General features: G+C 34.5%; 3 protein-coding genes across 3 annotated transcripts; 2 read left to right on the forward strand and 1 right to left on the reverse strand.

The window, feature by feature from the left end:
- Positions 1-2767: 2767 nt before the first annotated feature.
- On the forward strand, positions 2768-7056 carry LOC149399322 (ABC transporter F family member 5-like). The gene is made up of 9 exons (XM_089611774.1): positions 2768-3729; positions 4396-4737; positions 5167-5307; positions 5393-5572; positions 5764-5919; positions 6049-6150; positions 6230-6358; positions 6628-6732; positions 6819-7056. Exons 1-9 carry the CDS (start codon positions 2878-2880, stop codon positions 6912-6914), a joined length of 2103 nt encoding a protein of 700 aa, XP_089467900.1. The 5' UTR covers positions 2768-2877; the 3' UTR covers positions 6915-7056.
- Positions 7057-8330: 1274 nt separating this feature from the next.
- Positions 8331-11108, forward strand: LOC149399323 (sorbin/SH3 domain protein). Its single transcript, XM_089611529.1, has 3 exons — positions 8331-8481; positions 9548-9808; positions 10836-11108. The coding sequence occupies exons 1-3, from the start codon at positions 8464-8466 to the stop codon at positions 10878-10880; spliced, it is 324 nt and encodes a 107-aa protein (XP_089467655.1). The 5' UTR covers positions 8331-8463; the 3' UTR covers positions 10881-11108.
- Positions 11109-11531: 423 nt separating this feature from the next.
- On the reverse strand, positions 11532-16530 carry LOC149399324 (GTP-binding protein-like protein). Its single transcript, XM_089611527.1, has 10 exons — positions 16371-16530; positions 16013-16066; positions 15708-15881; positions 14883-14954; positions 14633-14692; positions 14250-14359; positions 13400-13699; positions 12759-12950; positions 12558-12609; positions 11532-11842 (listed from the first exon to the last, which is right to left on the reverse strand). The coding sequence occupies exons 1-10, from the start codon at positions 16410-16412 to the stop codon at positions 11792-11794; spliced, it is 1107 nt and encodes a 368-aa protein (XP_089467653.1). The 5' UTR covers positions 16413-16530; the 3' UTR covers positions 11532-11791.
- Positions 16531-17719: the final 1189 nt, after the last annotated feature.

Raw genomic sequence — 17719 nt, forward strand, 5'->3', positions numbered from 1 at the left:
TCATAAATAACCCAAAATATGACGTAACCAACGTTATATACACGTATTTACTATGCGTAAATAGATTTACGTGGCTGTTTACCAAAAATTAACGAAACATTGGCTATTTAGAAATTTTTAACGTTTTATATGGCTAAATAGTCAAATTAATAAAATAACCAATTTAAACGTTTAATATTACTAAATAGCCAATATTTGGTTAGCTAAATATTCATTTTCAGACATAAATTTTAAGTAAATAGTCAACGTTTAATTTATGAAAGTGGCTATCTATTTAATAATTGCGTTTGAAAGTACTATTTATTTAAGATTTACCAAACGTTAACTATTTAGCGATGTCAAATATTTAAATTGACTATTTTTTTAATGGACCCTATAAAAATTAAGGAACAATCTTCCAAAAAACTGTGTTAACTACAATGAGCATATGTGAAAAGAGTCATAAGAAATCATCAAAAGAAACAAAATGTTCTAGCTATTATTAGTGGCAAAATATTATTGAGAAATAAAAAACTAAGCTACTAAAACAGCAAAATAGCAAGCCACACACTTCTTGTAACTTGTATATGGTTATGCCACCAATTATCTCGAATCATTGCAAACCATGATACAAAATAGTTCATCTTCAAGAGAGTAAACTGAAGTCGTCGATTGTTACTAGCTCGTCCTTCGATTCAATGATCGTCAAATTACATGCTCGACCAAGGCTGAGTCATTGTTGTTGAATGTGTTCAACATCGTCGAGGAGGCGAGAGCTGACGAAGAGAACATAGATGTATAAACTCTATATAATGCCTACTCTACAAATACGAAGTGACTCAACCTATATATAAATGAGATAATAGAGCGATTTAAAATTAGAAAAATGTACTATTAAACAGAGGATTTTATATTTTTTTTAATGGAAAATCGAGTGAAAATAAGATTGATTCTAATTTTTATCATGGTTTGAAATTCCCGGGAAATCGGATGTCCGGAAATTGTTTTTTTCAAAGTCCCGGTACCAGTGTGTACAAAATCGTTCACTTTCCATTTCTTTCTTGGATTCCGGGGAAACCGTCCACTTTTCGGTGGTCTTTAGGCAATTTTTACGCATTTCGACGGAAACTTACCGGTAAGTGGTCAAATACCGACAATTATTAAAATATGATGATATTTAGTGTTCTTCACAAAATTTGTCGTTAGTTTTTTATGTTTTAGTTCAAATTCTTAGTTTATAACTTCATTATTGTGTTTAATTGGAGTTTGTATCCAATTTTTTTTCAATTTGTTTGTTACATTATAAAATATGATTTAGATTTGAATGCGTCTTACAGTTACAATCAGGATTACTATCCACCAACAACTCTAGCTTCCGACACGGTGCGACCATTTCTAGGTTATCCCATCCACTCCATGTCTATAGTCGCACCCAAAAGTATATAAAAAAATAAAAAAATAAAAAAAAAAAAAAAATTGAGCGGCAGGATTTTCCCCCACTTCATTCTCATTACATGAGTTGGTATGATTACTGTATGACCGCTGCATATGGTCGCTATCCAGAGTAGTCTTTTTATTTATTTTATGTTGAATTTGAACTATGGTATTTGATGGATTGTGTTGAACTTTATCATTTTGGTTTGTACTTTACATTGAACTTAGTTTTTGTTGAGTTTGTAATTTGGTAATGTATTGAAACATTGTACACTATTTTTAATTTTATGAATTTTATCCTACGTACTTTGTCTGTTTTTTGTATATTTATTTTCTGGATTCTTCTCGGTAAATACGGTATTTGACGGTATTCATCAACGGTAATGGTAAGTTTAACGGTATCGGTTTCCTTTTTTCCTGCTTTCCTCGATATTTTTTTACGATACCAGCAGTTAACAGTAAATTCTGAACCTCGGAACGGTAACAGTATTTAAGATTTTTAGAAGCACTAAGAGCATCTTTAATGGTTTAGCTTAGGGTATTGCTTAGCTAAATAGTATTTTTGCCACATAGATTTTCTAGAGCTAAATAGTTAAGCAACTAGCTTAAATTAGCCAATTTGCTTAGCTAAATCAATAGCCAATATGCAAAACAATGGTTAAGCAACTAGCTAAATATTTTTGATATTTGCAAGCAAATCCCTACAATTCTTAAGCAAGAAACCATTAAAGATGCTCTAATACTCGCCAGCGGCCGCTAACGTGCGCTCATAGTGGGATCACATCAACAGACCGCTCATCGTTGATGAAAATTATTTTCGATTTTTTTCGTATAAGACCACGTATCTGTGTCTATTCTCCTCACTTTATTCTCTTTTTTTTTTTTTCTCTCAAATGCAAGAATAGTTATAGTTTTTCATTCTATTTTCCACTTCGTCCTCATATTTTCATTTTTTAGCATATATAGGCAGAAAGAAATCAGAATTTATTTATCTGGTGGGTCACGACTCATACACGTGGATTCCTCGCGCTCTCATATTAAAGGACACGTGTGAGAACCTGAAAGGAGGATATCAATTTCTTCAAAATCTTCTAGCTTATTCGAAACCACATAAAATCAGCTATATATTGTTAAATATTATCTCTATTTATTTCACATATGCCACGAAAAATAATATAATTTTGTAGGCGCACGAAAAAAAAAAATTAAGTTAGGTGTAAAATCTGTTTGTTTTCACTAAAGTACTAAACTATATTGACAAGTCATATCTAACAACAAAAGAAATTTGTTTAATTTATTTATATTTTTTGTGGTGTAATTTAGTCTTAAACATATTTTTTGTGCGGAGGATTTAAGGGATACACGAACACAGTTCTTATTCTTTCTTCTATCATCTTTTTTCTCAGTCTGAGAGAGAGAAGATAGAAAGGCTTTTTCCATTTCCATTTTCTCCGGCAGCCAAACATGGACCTAACGGCGAAGCTTCACCGATTAGACCTAAGCACAGCCTTCTTCTCCGGAAGAGCTCTGTTCGACGCTCGCAAAGCCTCTCTCTCCCGCTCCACTCTCTCCGTCAAAACCAGACAACTCAGCAACTCAATCAACGCCTCTCTCTCCGCCTCTCGCTCTTCCGTCGCAATAGTCGAAGAAGAAGAGGAGAAATTATCTCCGGCGATGACGAAGGACGAAATCGAGTCTCTCTTCACGAAATCCTCCTCCGGCGACGGATTCGACCGGAGGCGCGACGGAAAGCAGTCGAGCTCCGGAATTTCCTCCGGAATCAAGCTCGAGAATGTGACCAAGGGCTTCAAGGGAGTGACGGTGCTGAAGGACGTGAGCTGGGAGGTCAAGAAGGGAGAGAAGGTCGGACTCGTCGGCGTCAATGGCTCCGGGAAGACAACGCAGATGAGGATAATCGCCGGCATGGAGGAGCCGGACTCCGGAAACGTGATCAAGGCCAGGCCAAACATGAAGATAGCGTTCCTCAGCCAGGAGTTCGAGGTCTCGTTGAGCCGGACGGTGAGAGAGGAGTTTCTGACGGCGTTCAAGGAGGAAATGGAGGTTTCGGTGAAGCTTGAGAAGGTTCAAAAGGCGATGGAGAGCACTGTTGATGACCTTGACCTCATGGGACGGCTTCTTGACGAGTTTGATCTCCTTCAAAGGCGGGCTCAGGCCGTGAACTTGGACACGGTTGAGTCCAAAGTCAGCAAGCTCCTGCCGGAGCTGGGGTTTTCTCCAGAGGACGCCGATAGGCTCGTTGCCTCGTTCAGTAGCGGGTGGCAGATGAGGATGTCGCTCGGAAAAATTCTGCTTCAGGTATAACTTTTGTTGGTAACATGATCTTTTCTTTTGTGTGTTAATGTGAATTAGTTTCTGAAATTGGTGTTTGGATTATCTACAGTATGTTAGAGGATGAGTAATACTAGGTGGTTGGATTAGTCACTGAGTGAATGGAAACTGTTATATAGTTCATTGCCTTATTGTTTTATGGGCAATGTTGGTGCGCTGTGGGATAATTGTAGCTTGTAGTTTGCTTCCTTGTGAAGGATCTCACCTCGAAAGATATAAGAAAGATGGACCTAACAACACATATAAGATCAAGATTGTGGGTTAATTGGTTTTGAGATGAGCCTTTTGCGATACTTGACAGTGCTAGATCGTTATCCAGAAAGTGAATAGTTTGTCAAGAAGATGGTATAAGCAGATTGGTGCCCTTTTATTTCTTGGACAAATCGTATTGATCGGTGTAAATTTTGTTAGCTTGGCTAAGTCTTGGATGGTAGTTCAGTTTCATCGGTTTGAGTTTTATAATTTATTGAAAACCTTAGTGCGGAACTGTACCTGAGAATCTTGTGGTTGATTTAAGGTTTCTGTAGTAGCTAACAAAGCAATTTTCTTGGGAGATCATCTGTTTTCTGTGGTTCGTACAAGTGGAAATTTATGCGCTGCATGTGACATTGTATTTTGTCTCTCTTTTTTCAGGATCCAGATTTGTTGCTGCTCGATGAACCTACAAATCATCTTGATCTTGACACTATTGAATGGCTAGAAGGTTATCTTGTAAAGCAGGAAGTGCCCATGGTTATCATATCTCACGACAGAGCTTTCCTTGATCAACTTTGTACAAAAATAGTGGAAACTGATATGGGTGTGGCCAGAACATACATGGGAAACTATTCGGAGTTCATCATTTCAAAGGCAACATGGATCGAGGCCCAGAATGCTGCTTGGGAGAAGCAGCAGAAGGAGATAGGAGCACAGAAAGACATCATAACTAGACTTGGTGCAGGGGCAAATTCTGGCCGTGCTTCTACTGCAGAAAAGGTGAGTTCTGAATCTTGATACTTATAAGCTGTGAACCCTCAGAATCCAGTTCATTCAAAACAGTTAGAAGGCACTCAATATCTTCAGTGACTGGTGCAAATAATACTAGCCATAGCTTGGATATCTAGCTTTAGTTGGAGGCACAATTTAAAGTGGAAGGTTAATAAACTTCTAATTTGAGTTTCTTGTGTGTTTGTGTTTATATGTTAATGTGAGATGTTTGAGAAGCAATCTAGCAATTGTAAATAGGACAAAGCAGGTTCGAGAATAGACTAAGCAATAGTGAACCAGTTATGTGGTCAAATCAGGACAACAACAACAACATGTAGGCTTGATCATAGCTGAGAAAGGAAAATGAGTTAGGTTAATGCATGCATTCAATTCATTTCTTCCCATTTTCACATCCCTTGGTTTTGTGAAACACTACAGAAGCTGGAAAAACTTCAGGATGGGGAGTTAGTTGAAAAGCCATTTCAGAAAAAACTCATGAAGATCCGATTTCCGGAGCGCGGAAGAAGTGGTAGATCAGTTGTAAACATCAATAATTTGCAGTTCAGCTATGAAGACAAGGTGAGTTGCAACGCTACTAAACAAGCAGACCGAATATAATTTATACAATGTAAAGGTATACTTACTGTTATTTGTGGTGTGGTAGGTCCTGTTTAAGAAGGCAAATCTTACAATTGAAAGGGGAGAGAAAATTGCCATTCTTGGCCCGAACGGGTGTGGCAAGAGTACTCTGCTGAAACTGATTATGGGGTTAATTGAACCAGAAGCAGGCGAAGTGGTGATTGGGGAGCACAATGTCCTGCCAAACTATTTCGAGCAAAATCAGGTACGGCCATCTTATGTTCACGTGTCACCCTGTTTTTTATTGATTGAAACATCATCTTGGTTCTCTATAGTCGGTTCTAGTTTCTTCTCTAGATTTTCGATCCTGAATTCAATTGCATCGAAATGTGGGCATTTTTTGATGTTTTGAAAGAATGTGTTTTGCTGAGTGATGGTTTATTGCACTCTTTTAAGGCCGAGGCGCTTGATTTAAGCAAAACCGTGTTGGAGACAGTAGTGGAAGCTGCAGAGGACTGGAAATTGGATGATATCAAAGGTCTTCTTGGACGTTGTAATTTCAAAGCCGACATGCTTGACAGAAATGTTTCCCTCTTGAGTGGCGGTGAGAAGGTAAATCTTAGAGGGTTATTTTTAAGAGACATCCCTTTGCATGATTTTTCTTAGGTTTTGAGATTTGTCGACTCATTTGATTCTGCGACAGAAACATCCTTCAATGTTTTCATCTTTCGGTTTTGCTAGGCACGTCTTGCATTTTGCAAGTTCATGGTGACACCGTCTACTCTTTTAGTCTTGGATGAGCCGACTAATCATTTGGATATTCCTTCAAAAGAAATGCTTGAGGTAACGTTTTTCTCCTCTATTCTCTTTCCTGGAAAATAGCACGGCATAGATTTAATTTGTTCTCCAATTCCTCTATCAGGAAGCAATAACAGAGTACCAAGGTGCGGTCATCACAGTTTCTCACGATCGATACTTCATCAAGCAAATAGTCAATAGAGTAGTGGAAGTTAAAGACTCTAACTTACACAATTACTCCGGTGATTACAATGTCAGTTCTCTCTCGCTCTCTCTCTATAAATAGTTGGGTTGTGCAAGTGATTTTCTTGGATGATCTATCAACTCGCGGGTTTCCCTAATCTCAAAAGTCTCTGAGTTTTGGATATATGACATGTGAAACCATGAAAATCTTAGTGATTGTTTTATAAGGTCGTCAAGTTCTCACATCGATTAGAAGTAACGGGCCAAAAAAAATCATGGAGTGGCTACTACGGGTTTTCCATCTATTTATGGGTTTTTTTTTTTCTTTCGACGGTACAGTATTACTTAGAGAAGAATCTCGACGCGAGAGAAAAAGCTTTGGAGCGTGAAGCTGAGCTAGAGGAAAAGGCTCCGAAAGTGAAAGCCAAATCAAAGATGTCAAAGGTAAGTCGCCGGAGCCAAAGTGAAAGGAAATAGAAATTATATATAAATTTCTCAAGAGTCTCATTCTTTATCTTTTCCCTTTACAGGCTGAAAAAGAGGTAATGAAGAAACAGAAAAGAATGGCGTTTCAGCAAGCAAAAGCTAAATCCAAGGTGACAAAAAATGCCAAGAGATGGAACTGAGGCTATCAAATTAATTAACATCTCAAAGTTAAAGATATGCCCTTCTTTAGGGAACAAGGGTAATGTGTATAATCAAATCATACAGACAGTAATAGAATAACAGGTTGATTTTTCAAAGCTCCAATGTGTGCTCTTTTCTTCATTCAATTCTTGCACACTCGACGACCACATCATGCAAAAAATGAAGTTACTCTTAGAACAGTAATATTTTGAAATAAGAATATTTGATCAATTGAAGAACCAAAAAACATTTTATGATATTCGTCTACGGAGCAATTTTGATATGGTCGTTTTCGTGGTGAATGAAGTGACGATCTTGATAAAGTTTGTGTGGCTAGAAAAGGAAATAACTTACCTACCAAGTAAAGGATTTGTCTGATTTTCCAATTGTAAAAAGACATTGTTACTGTAAATGGCTTTTGGTAAAATTAGTTAGAATTTAGGATTAAGTAAAGACATGGTTAACAAATCTTCTAGAAATACCTAAAGGTATTTTTTTAAAGAGGGAAATAAGGGTTTTGGTTTTTTGGACTCGAGTTCTCTTTTGTCAAGACTCAAATGTAAGATTCAATTAACCTAATATAACTAGAGACGTGCTTATATAAAGAGAGATGAATAAAAAAAAATGTCTGGGTATACGACATACATTAGCGGAACGATTTTTTATGCACCGTTTTAAAACAAAAAGACTTATCTAGTAATCTTTTATTCATATTTCTCATTCAGTTCATCACACAATTGCATATTCAAATACCGAACAAATTGGTCTCATTCGTCTGTCCGTTTATTAATTGGTGCCAAAATATTTACTCCTTTCTTATTCATCTCCCTGAATTAATTAAATTTATGGACATATTTTACATACGGGTTCACCATAAGTTTTTCAACGCCGTAGCACATCATAATGTTGATGGTCAGATTGAAATTTCAAAGCCACCATTTTAAAAATTAAAAATTCAATAACAAAAATGTCAATCAGTTGAAAATCACGTACAAGAAATAAATATATTATAACTTCTTCTCTTACACAAGGCTTTATATACATTTAGCTTTAGGTACATATATACCTCTAAATAAATAAAAATTTCTCTTAAATATGGAATCGTGATCCAACAGTTTTTTTTTTATTATTTCTTTTGCATCTGAATAATTATTTTTCTGACATAATCAAACCTGTAAAAAAATAATATTAAAAATAAAATAAAATCATAAATTTTTATAAGAACCAAAACGATGGCAAAACAACAGCTCAGCGCCAAAAGCTAACACGTTAAAAGGTCGAACAACACGGTATCCACAAGAAAAGGCGTCAGTGGCATTTCCGTAGTTTCTTCAAACTCAGACGTCCTTTATTGTAAAACATCTCTACCTATGCATCATTATCACATGAAATGAAATAAACATATAAATATACACATAATATTATAGTTTCTCATTTAACGACAATAGCAAAATCTCTCTCTCTCTCTCTGGACAAGTCTGTTTGGCTCACAAAGCTTCATAGTTCATACTTTCTCTCTCAAATTCTCAGCTTTTAGTTATTCTTCGAATGGAAGATCGCAAGGAGGTTTGTCACTTTCTTTTTCTTGCTTGATTTGAGCTTTTCATGTTTGTCTGTGTTTTTGTGAAGTGTGTTCTTTTCGCTCTATTGATTGATAAAGTAGTTATTTACTTTCCTTCGTTTTCCGTTAAACCAAAGAACAAGTCACCAAACTTCTTTCTAGATTTTTTTCTTCTTCTCCAGGAAGATTTAAATTGCATGTGTTTTGAAGCGCATTTTGTTGTGATTCATTGGTTGATCTAACAAGCAATGAGTGTTTTCTTACCATTATGCAGTTTCAACTTCTTTTTGCTGTTTATGAGAAATAGTCAGTCAAAGTTGTTTTTTTCTTTTCTTTTTTTTTTTTTACTTCAAAATAAATTCGGTCGTGGTCAATTTGCTGTCCTTTTTATCACTGTTCATAATAATGGAAGACATATAAAGCAGAATTGTAATCAATCGAAAATGTTATGAGCAGCTTTTTTCACTTTTCACTCACCTTTTTTATCCCTCTAATTTTGTATGTCGCCCTAATTTTGAGCTGATGTTTTTCCCCTATCATCATGATTCATATGTCACTAGTAAATAGCCTATTTATAATCGTCTGGTGTGACATATAAAAATATATATTGTATTTTGTCCTTCAGTTAATCTTGGTCATTCTTTCAATCGATCGAGTCTATGGTAGTTTCTCTCACTATGATATTTCAAGAAGCAATATATTAAATATAGTCGAAAGATCATTCAACCCTCTCAATGAAGTACTTATAGCTCAAAGTTGATAATGGAGATAGAGAATGGGGTTCGCCATTAATTTGTGGGATTTCCTCAACATGATAATTAATGCCAAATGGTCAATATTGTACCAAATAATATTAAACCCGAAAAGTACTGCGTTATTGCTCCAATTGATTAGTCCCAATATGCTTATCATCTTCATCATGTACATTCATTAGCTGTCTCACATTAATGCCTATTTGAACATCTCATCACATGATGATATCTGAAAACATTTTCCCATTTCATGTTTTTGGGAGGAAATAAGTTTGTTTCCACTGAATTGGTTTTTTTGGTCCTATTGATTTCAACACAGAAAAACGCTCCGTGGCTATCGGTGCCTCAATTCGGGGACTGGGACCAGAAAGGAGGCCAAGTCCCCGATTACTCGATGGACTTCACGAAAATCAGGGAAATGAGGAAGCAAAACAAGAGGGATGTTTCGAGAGCCAGCCTCGGAAACGAGGAAGAATTTGCAGCCCCAACAGCCAAAGACGATTCAAGTGATAACAACAACAATGCCCATAGCGATCACCACCATTACCATGAGGACCATCATCACCAACACTCTCCATCTGTAAGATTCCTTTCTTTCTTTCTTCCCTTTTCATGCTCTTTTCCTTTTTTTTTATATATTTATTATTATCATATGATAATGGGTTTACTGGATTTAAAGGGAAAATAAAAGTATTATGAAACTTTGGGGTGGTCCTTTATGGTGGCATGGAATGTGGTGTGTTGGGGGTGGTGGTAGTGATAAGATCATGACTGACTTGCTAGGACATTACATGTTATATAAATATAATGTTATAATGTAAGAGAATATAAATAATGTGATAAATTATACCCTTTTAGTTAAGAGTCAGAAGCAGCATCATTGGTGGTGTTAGCTGCTTTTTTCCCCTCATATCCGTGCGCGAAAATTTAATAGATTAGTGTCGTTTTGGAATAGAAAATACTTTCGCATTGGTCAAACCATAGTAAATTGTTTTACCTTCTATTCCATGAGTTGCTTTCATTCCTTAAGTTATGGCTTAGCTATTTCTTAATACTATAAATCTACTTCTTGGGATTATTTGTTTAATCTCCGAGACTTGGTCCTGCCAGCAAAATGTCTTTAACCAAAGTATTAAACTCTTATTTAGAGATGGGGATGGGAGTTCGGTTTAATAAGATATCTTATATAATATTAGTCAATACTTCATAATGTTGAGCCAAATCAAGATGATATTTCGCTAGAGAAGCTCCAACAAAATAAATGAGGAACGACTTTTTGAGTGAATTAAATATTAGTTGGGAATGTTCGTAGATATTCCTTGGGACACACGCAATTCTACGTGGTGGTGCACATGTGAAGGTGGTGTTCTTGGCCACATAAATTTTGGTAATAATGAAAGTTAAAAATAATAATAATAATAATAAAATATGCCCAAATATTTGACACTTTAATGTATAGAAATCAATGTATCCATAAATGAGAAATAAATGAGGGAAGTTGTTTGAAATTTCGAAATGCATATTTATGAAGATATAAATAAAATCTGCTTGTATAATAAATTGATATTGTTTTTGTTCTCAACCTGGGTTTCTTTTCTTATATACAGACTAGGCGTAGCTTTTTGAGCTATTTCTGTTGCGTGAAAGCGTGAAAATAGAAGCAAGCGCGAAGCAATTGAAGATTTGCCTATTTTTATTTACATCTTTAACTTCTTGTTGATGTAATTTTTACCTCGATGTGCCATGTATTTCTTGTTAATCAATTAGGTAATGTTTCAACGGTTATATGACATTGCTACCTTTTCTACGTGTGCTTTGGGTTTCAGGATTTCCAGCCATAATGCCAGGCGTGATATGTAAATGATTTGAACTTTGAAAAATATGAGATGACATATATATATATATATATATATATATATATATATATATATATATATTAATTTACAACGTTGCATATTGTTATGCGGTAATAAGTAATAACTTCTCTTTCATGTGCGACAAACCATTTATTTTTTAGAAACCGACCAACTTCTTTTGAACTGTTAAGTTTTTTTTTCCCTCACACGACAAGAATAATAATTACATATGTATTGTTTCGAACATTTTTTTTTTCGGTCTCAATAACGGGATTTAGAATGATGACAAAGTGAAAAATTAAAATGTACAGCAACCAAAACTAAAATCAGCGGTTTCAAGAAGAGATTCGGTTTATTTAATTGAATAAGTTCAAAACATTTAAATAAGTTCATCACAGCTTCGAACGACCAAATTGGTTCACAGCTTTAATACATACAAGCAAAAGAAGCTAAAAACACAAAATTGCCCTTTCCATAGATAGAACCAATTCATTTACACATCATAGGGTGTCTCTAAATTGGTACCATTCCCAGATAGAAAACACAGGTCAAAACTATTCTGTGATCTAAAAGCTAAAATGAAAAGAAGAAAAATGAAAGGAAAAGAAATTACAGTCTCAAAGCTTTCAAGGGATTCTTAGAAGGACCACTCTCAGACAAGCTTTTCCTATAAAATAGGGCATTAAGGACCACCTGTTATCAGATCATCAAACCTTTTTTATAATCTGGACGACATCTTCATCTTCTAGCTCGTGCTCCTGCAAATTCATTGAACCCACACACATGTAATTTCAGTTTTTTTTATGTATACCAAACAAGAGAAATTTGCGACATTGAACATTCCAACTTAAAAAGGAAAAAAGAAAAAAAAATCAGTAAATTTTTTTTTTCAAATTATTATACGAATGCATCGTCGACAAATTAATTTTGTGACCAAAATAGTCTTTGAAGAAATAATTTTATAACATTTTAGTCTCTTAAAAAATAATTTCATATTATTATACAAATGCATAGTCGACAAATTAATTTCGTGACCAAAATAGTCTTTGAAGTAATAATTTTATGACATTTTAGTCTCTTATATAGAAAAATGAATTTAACTTTGTTTTAATGAAATCCAACACTTAAACAACTAAAAACGTATTTCTTAAATAATTCGTTTACATTTTTAAAAAAGTAACATTAAAACACAATCGTACTTGAACATTTAACATGGTACAGCCTTTATTTAGTCTTTATTAGGGATGGATTATAATTCAAATAGTTTTTATCCTATAAATTCAACAAACTATTGAAGGTTAGAAAATATGTGCTGAGTTTCTTAGGTGACTAGATTTCAATGACTAAAATGCTACAAGATCAATAGTTTGAGGATTATTTTGCTAAGAAAATTAATTTAGGGACTTTCATAATAGTTCAAGGACTATTTGCACTAAAAGCCTAAAAAAGGGTGGGGAGGAATATGGTACAAACCTTGCCTACTCTTTGGGGTTTATGTTTCGCACTAGACCCCCAGACCAAAGCGCTGCAACAAATCAAGACTCGCAATCAACTTCCAAATTATACGAAAACAAAAAAGACAAAAACGAAATTATTATTTTTCATTTTTCTTCCAAGTAGAATGCAAATATTAGCGAGAATGAAGAATATCAGGAATGGGGTCGGATTGCTTACTATTTAAATTGCTTAAGCATGTCCTTATGGATTCGCTCACAGAAATCCTCGACTGTTCTCCTCTTTGACGACAGAATCACAGGGTCTTCGTAATCTGGATTCATCCCTTTAGGTTTCGTATATATACGAGTTAAGCAGAGATATTCCCAAATTTTGTCGAGTAAACCATCAAGATTCCATTCCAAGTGAGAACTGCACAGCAACGAACCCTTTTAAAAAGAAGGCCCAGAAAGTTGAGCACCATACTGTACGATTCTTAAGTCTATATCATAAACCTCCCACGAAATTTCACAAATTTTAAAATAATTTCTTCCGCTCAAATTTCATCGATTTTCTAGCTTAAACTACCCCTATTTTGAAATTAATATTAAAAAACTTTATATAAATGACTACAAAATAACAAAATATTAACTCGGTTTTTCGGACATATTGAAACACTCGTGTCATGCAGGTAATTGGCATGATGATGAGTAAAGGAAATTTATACCTAAATAATATAAGTAATCGACACAAAAGGTATAAATGCATAACTTCGCTGAAACACAACGGATGTTTATGATATTTTCCCTTCTTATTTCTGCTGTCCAGAATAAATCTGTGAAATTTAAGCAACTCAGTGAAGGAAAAAAAAAAGGGGGTACCTGACTGGACAATAATGAGGAAGTTTATCGAGGATCTCCAATTCTTCAAGCGTGATCACGTCAATCTTGTTCACGACGTAAATGCAAGGCATGTATATCCGACTGCCCTCAATCACATCTATGAGATCATCAGCCGTGGCATCGAACCGAAGAGTAATATCGGCATTGTGGATCCGATATTCACTGCATATCGCCTTCACGGTATCGAGATCGAGATTCGTGTTTGCCACAGTCGAGGTGAAATTGATTCCCCCCTTCTCTTTCTTCCTAAAGGTAAGATTAGGCGGCTCTTTGTTCAACCTGATTCAGAAAAATAAACGTTTATGATGATGTGTTCAGAGAAAACATCAATTATTTCTTTCCATCAAGATCTAGACAGCTCTAAATTTTGTTTACAGCCATTATGAAGCATGGCAAAAAAAAATGCACGTTTTTCTAGAAGCACAAATGATTTGACAAGGGGAATTTCTTGATTTTCCTAACTAATATCTTCAAAAAAACAAAGGGCGTTATCATTTCTCGTTTATGTTTGACATTTTTTCCTTGAAGCAAGCAACATGGTAAACTCTTTAAGAGGGAAGAGAATGATAAGAAAAAGAACCTTCGATATTTTTTTTTCCCAAAATGACATGGAAATACAATATAATCGGGTATTCAAGAGACTTGTAACCCTTCTAATAGAAATTTATTCCTTTCCTCTACACATGTAATTTCCATACAATAATCCCCTCCAATTATATCTATTTTATAGAATCAGATATTAGTAACTATACCATCCCTTAAATAACTAACTATTACAATCACCCCAGCCCTTAGATATTTTCAGAGAACTTAAGCACATGAGATTTACCTTATGCCAAATCCCTCGAGCTCCTTCTCTATGAGACGTTTGTGAGTTATAGGCTTGATAGCATCAAGCACAATTAAAATGCAATTGCATGTCCTAGCAGTACTGATAACCTGGTAATCGACAGAATGGCATAGTAATTCATAAGCTCAAATGACCATATCAAAACACTTTCAACATCTGATATATCTAATGACGATTTCTAGCCTGCTATGCAAAAACTAGTTACTAGTATGCCTAGTACATAAAAAAAATTGATAAATATAAATACTAGAGAGAATAGATGGCGATAAAGGAGGGAAAGTTGGTCATGAATCCTCGAGAGAGAGAAAAAAAAAGAAAAAAAAAAAGGAAACAGGTTGAAGTTGAAAAATATATCTTCTTACCTGCCTTCCTCTACCCTTCCCATCTTTTGCACCCTCGATAATACCAGGAAGATCCAAAAGCTGCAAAAAATGCAAAACAGGGTTAAGAAATAGTAGGAGAAAACTTAACAGTGTGATAAACCTACCCATCCACCACAACCCCTATAAAAAAAACGACTTGATGCCTGGTCACAACAGCTAAAATGAACGTAAACGCTAAAAGCACGTGTGATAATAATTCACAAGTTTTACCAAAGATCAGCTTGTGTACCTGGATTTTAGCTCCTCGGTACATGATCACACCTGGGATGCAAGTAAGGGTAGTAAATTCATAGGAAGCAACCTGCAAACATAAAACCAATAGCAATACATTCAAAACCTATCTGGGCCATAAAGTTATATAGGGCACGGCACAGCTGATAACTTATTATGCTTCAATATGAAATTAATTTAAATAGAAGCAATGATTATATATTATTGCTCATCATAATCCTTTGTGCCGTACTAATCAGAGCTTACAGGGGTTATAGTTACTTTTGATTATCCTAAAGACCAAACACTCGATCATCTTATAAAAATAGAAGACCTGGCTGTTACATGACAATTGTGCTTTTTTAACAAAGATTCTTCTACGTCAACGAAAAAACAGCGGATCTACCAAAAAATCTTTGGTTGATCTACTGTTTTCGTTGATGTAGAGTTGTCAACCAATTATTATATTATTTTGGGGAATCCCTGACATCAGTCAGAGTACAAAGTTATCTCCTTTACCGCAGAACTAATGTCCTGGGGGAAAAAATTGTCAACTCAATATGCTAATATGCAAGCAAGCAAGCGACTAATTTTATTAATGGCGAGCATAGAAGGCCACGAACTTTCTATATTTCCTATTGTTTTCACTGTTAAGAAATAATGGATCGGTCTAGAATCTGCTCTTTTGTTTAAAATCTTATATTCACTAAAGCTAATAGAGAAATCAGCGATTTCACGATGTTATATACGTCCTCAAAAAATAAACATGACCCGCTAAGCACATAACTTAATCACCTCAGTTCAAACAGAATACGAAACCGAAAGACGAGATATCGTTTCATACCTCGGAAAACGTCCCCGTCAACTTATTCAACAGCGTTGATTTCCCAACCGATGGAAAACCCACGAGACCAACCCTCGCATCTCCGCTCTTTGTAACATCGAACCCTTCACCGGCACCACCGGCTCCTTTTGTAGTAGGCGTCAAGATTTCCCTCCTCAACTTCGCAAGTTTAGCCTACACGAAAATATATATATATATATATATATATATATATATATATATATATATATATATATATCACTTCTATTAGCACATCAAATGCACAGCCAATTACCCACACAAAGATGTCTAATTGAATCATTTACCTTGAGCAAACCCAAATGATGAGCCGTTGCTTTGTTCTTTTGAGTCCTTGCCATCTAAACAAAAAACAAATAAAAAAAGCACCGTTTTCATATTAGAAAATTAATTTTTGAACAATATTGTCCATGGATTCTCGACTAGAGAAACACAATCCAAGCCATAGTCGCGCTTCTACATCTAAACCCTAAACCCTGAGGCGAAACACTTTGAACCTTCGAAATAACGTAGATATATTTACTAGGCGTCCTTATTTTAGTCAAGTTCAAAGATTATTTCAGTAAACTCTCGAATTTACTCAGATTGAAAGCTTAAATATATACCACGAAAATGAATAGGAAAAAAAACAGAGAGAAAACGAACCTCATCTTCGATATCCTTAATCTTCTGCATAACGGTCGCCATGGCTGAGCGCAGTTGAGAAGCCCAAACAACAGGTAAATCGGATCAAGTCTATACGGGACTGTTCGTAGTTTGTTTAACGCTTGCTCTGTGAAGAAGAAGAAGAAGAAGAAGAAGAGCTGAAGGTACTTGCGAGAGACAATATTACGACTATTTGGGCCAAATTTTTTATAAAAAAACGGCCCACTAGCCCAATGCGAAATTGGTTTGAAAAATACGTTGATTAGAAAGTAGAAATTGCCTCATCTATCATCATTTGATAAGTTTTTTCCAATTTTCCACCAAAAACTTAATTTGGCAAAAAATACTAATAAATCACTTGTATAAATACAATTTTACCATTAACATGATATCAACAATTGATATTTATTGTTGATATAGATCTCAACAATTGACGTCTGTGAGCTTTGGGTTCTCTATTTGTGACATATATGTCAACAATCGATATCTATTACGTTGATATTAATTGTTGAGGATAAAATTGTATCTATACAAGTAATTTAGTAGTATTTTTTGCCAAATTAAGTTTTTAGTGAAAAATTGAAAAAAAAAAAAAAAAAACTTTGGTAGTTGATACAATTTCTCTAAGAAATACCTATGAGGCTCCAAATTTAGAGAACTACCCATTTTCAAAATATATAAATAATTATTATTTTATGCTTGACATTCACTTGAATTTTTTTTAAATGACATTTACTTATAAATTATAAACCTAATATATTGTAAATACTAAGGAAAACAAATGTAAATGAAGCGAGAAGTTTTCTAATTTTTAACAACGTAATTAAAATGAATATCGGATCTGTGTAGACCCGAGATCCATTAAGTTTGACCAAGACTCATTTTGATGAATTTTTAGTTAGTTTAATTTAGTATAATGGTTCATTTATTCACTTAGTCAAGTCATGGGAAAGAAAGCGCAATTTTGGAATTTTGTAAGAAGCAGAAAAACTTTTGATATTTGTATAATTCGATTATAATTTTTATTGACTATTTTAATTTAATCTGTTTTTACATAATTTATTGCACTTGTATTTTTTAATTATATAAACAAAACCTACTTAGTAATAATAGATGTATATAAAGTTACCAAATGTGATTATAATTAATTTGATAATTCTAAAAATCCAGAACTCGTATCTTTTTTGTTATCTTATTGTCTTTATATATTTCCGATTATAGCATGTCGTTAATTTTGGTTTTCAAACTAATTTTTTAAAATATCATATTTTAATTAGATAAACCTACCAGGAAACACATATAAGGGGAAATATATGATCCTTAATTAATTTAGGGCAAGATAGATATCT

This window comes from Urtica dioica, chromosome 4, assembly GCF_054948205.1.
Source record: "Urtica dioica subsp. dioica isolate 48M chromosome 4, U.dioica_male_clone48M_v1_H2, whole genome shotgun sequence".
In the NCBI taxonomy this organism is placed as follows: Eukaryota; Viridiplantae; Streptophyta; class Magnoliopsida; order Rosales; family Urticaceae; genus Urtica; species Urtica dioica.

Coding starts and splice junctions, on each gene's coding strand:
- LOC149399322 (XM_089611774.1), top strand. CDS start 2,878: ATGGACCTAACGGCGAAGCTTCACCGATTAGACCTAAGCACAGCCTTC. Junction 5,308..5,392: donor AGTTCAGCTATGAAGACAAG/GTGAGTTGCAAC, acceptor GTGGTGTGGTAG/GTCCTGTTTAAGAAGGCAAA. Junction 6,733..6,818: donor CCAAATCAAAGATGTCAAAG/GTAAGTCGCCGG, acceptor TTCCCTTTACAG/GCTGAAAAAGAGGTAATGAA.
- LOC149399323 (XM_089611529.1), top strand. Junction 9,809..10,835: donor ATCACCAACACTCTCCATCT/GTAAGATTCCTT, acceptor TCTTATATACAG/ACTAGGCGTAGCTTTTTGAG.
- LOC149399324 (XM_089611527.1), bottom strand. CDS start 16,412: ATGGCGACCGTTATGCAGAAGATTAAGGATATCGAAGATGAG. Junction 12,610..12,758: donor ATGCTTAAGCAATTTAAATA/GTAAGCAATCCG, acceptor GATTTGTTGCAG/CGCTTTGGTCTGGGGGTCTA. Junction 11,843..12,557: donor AACCCCAAAGAGTAGGCAAG/GTTTGTACCATA, acceptor ATGAATTTGCAG/GAGCACGAGCTAGAAGATGA.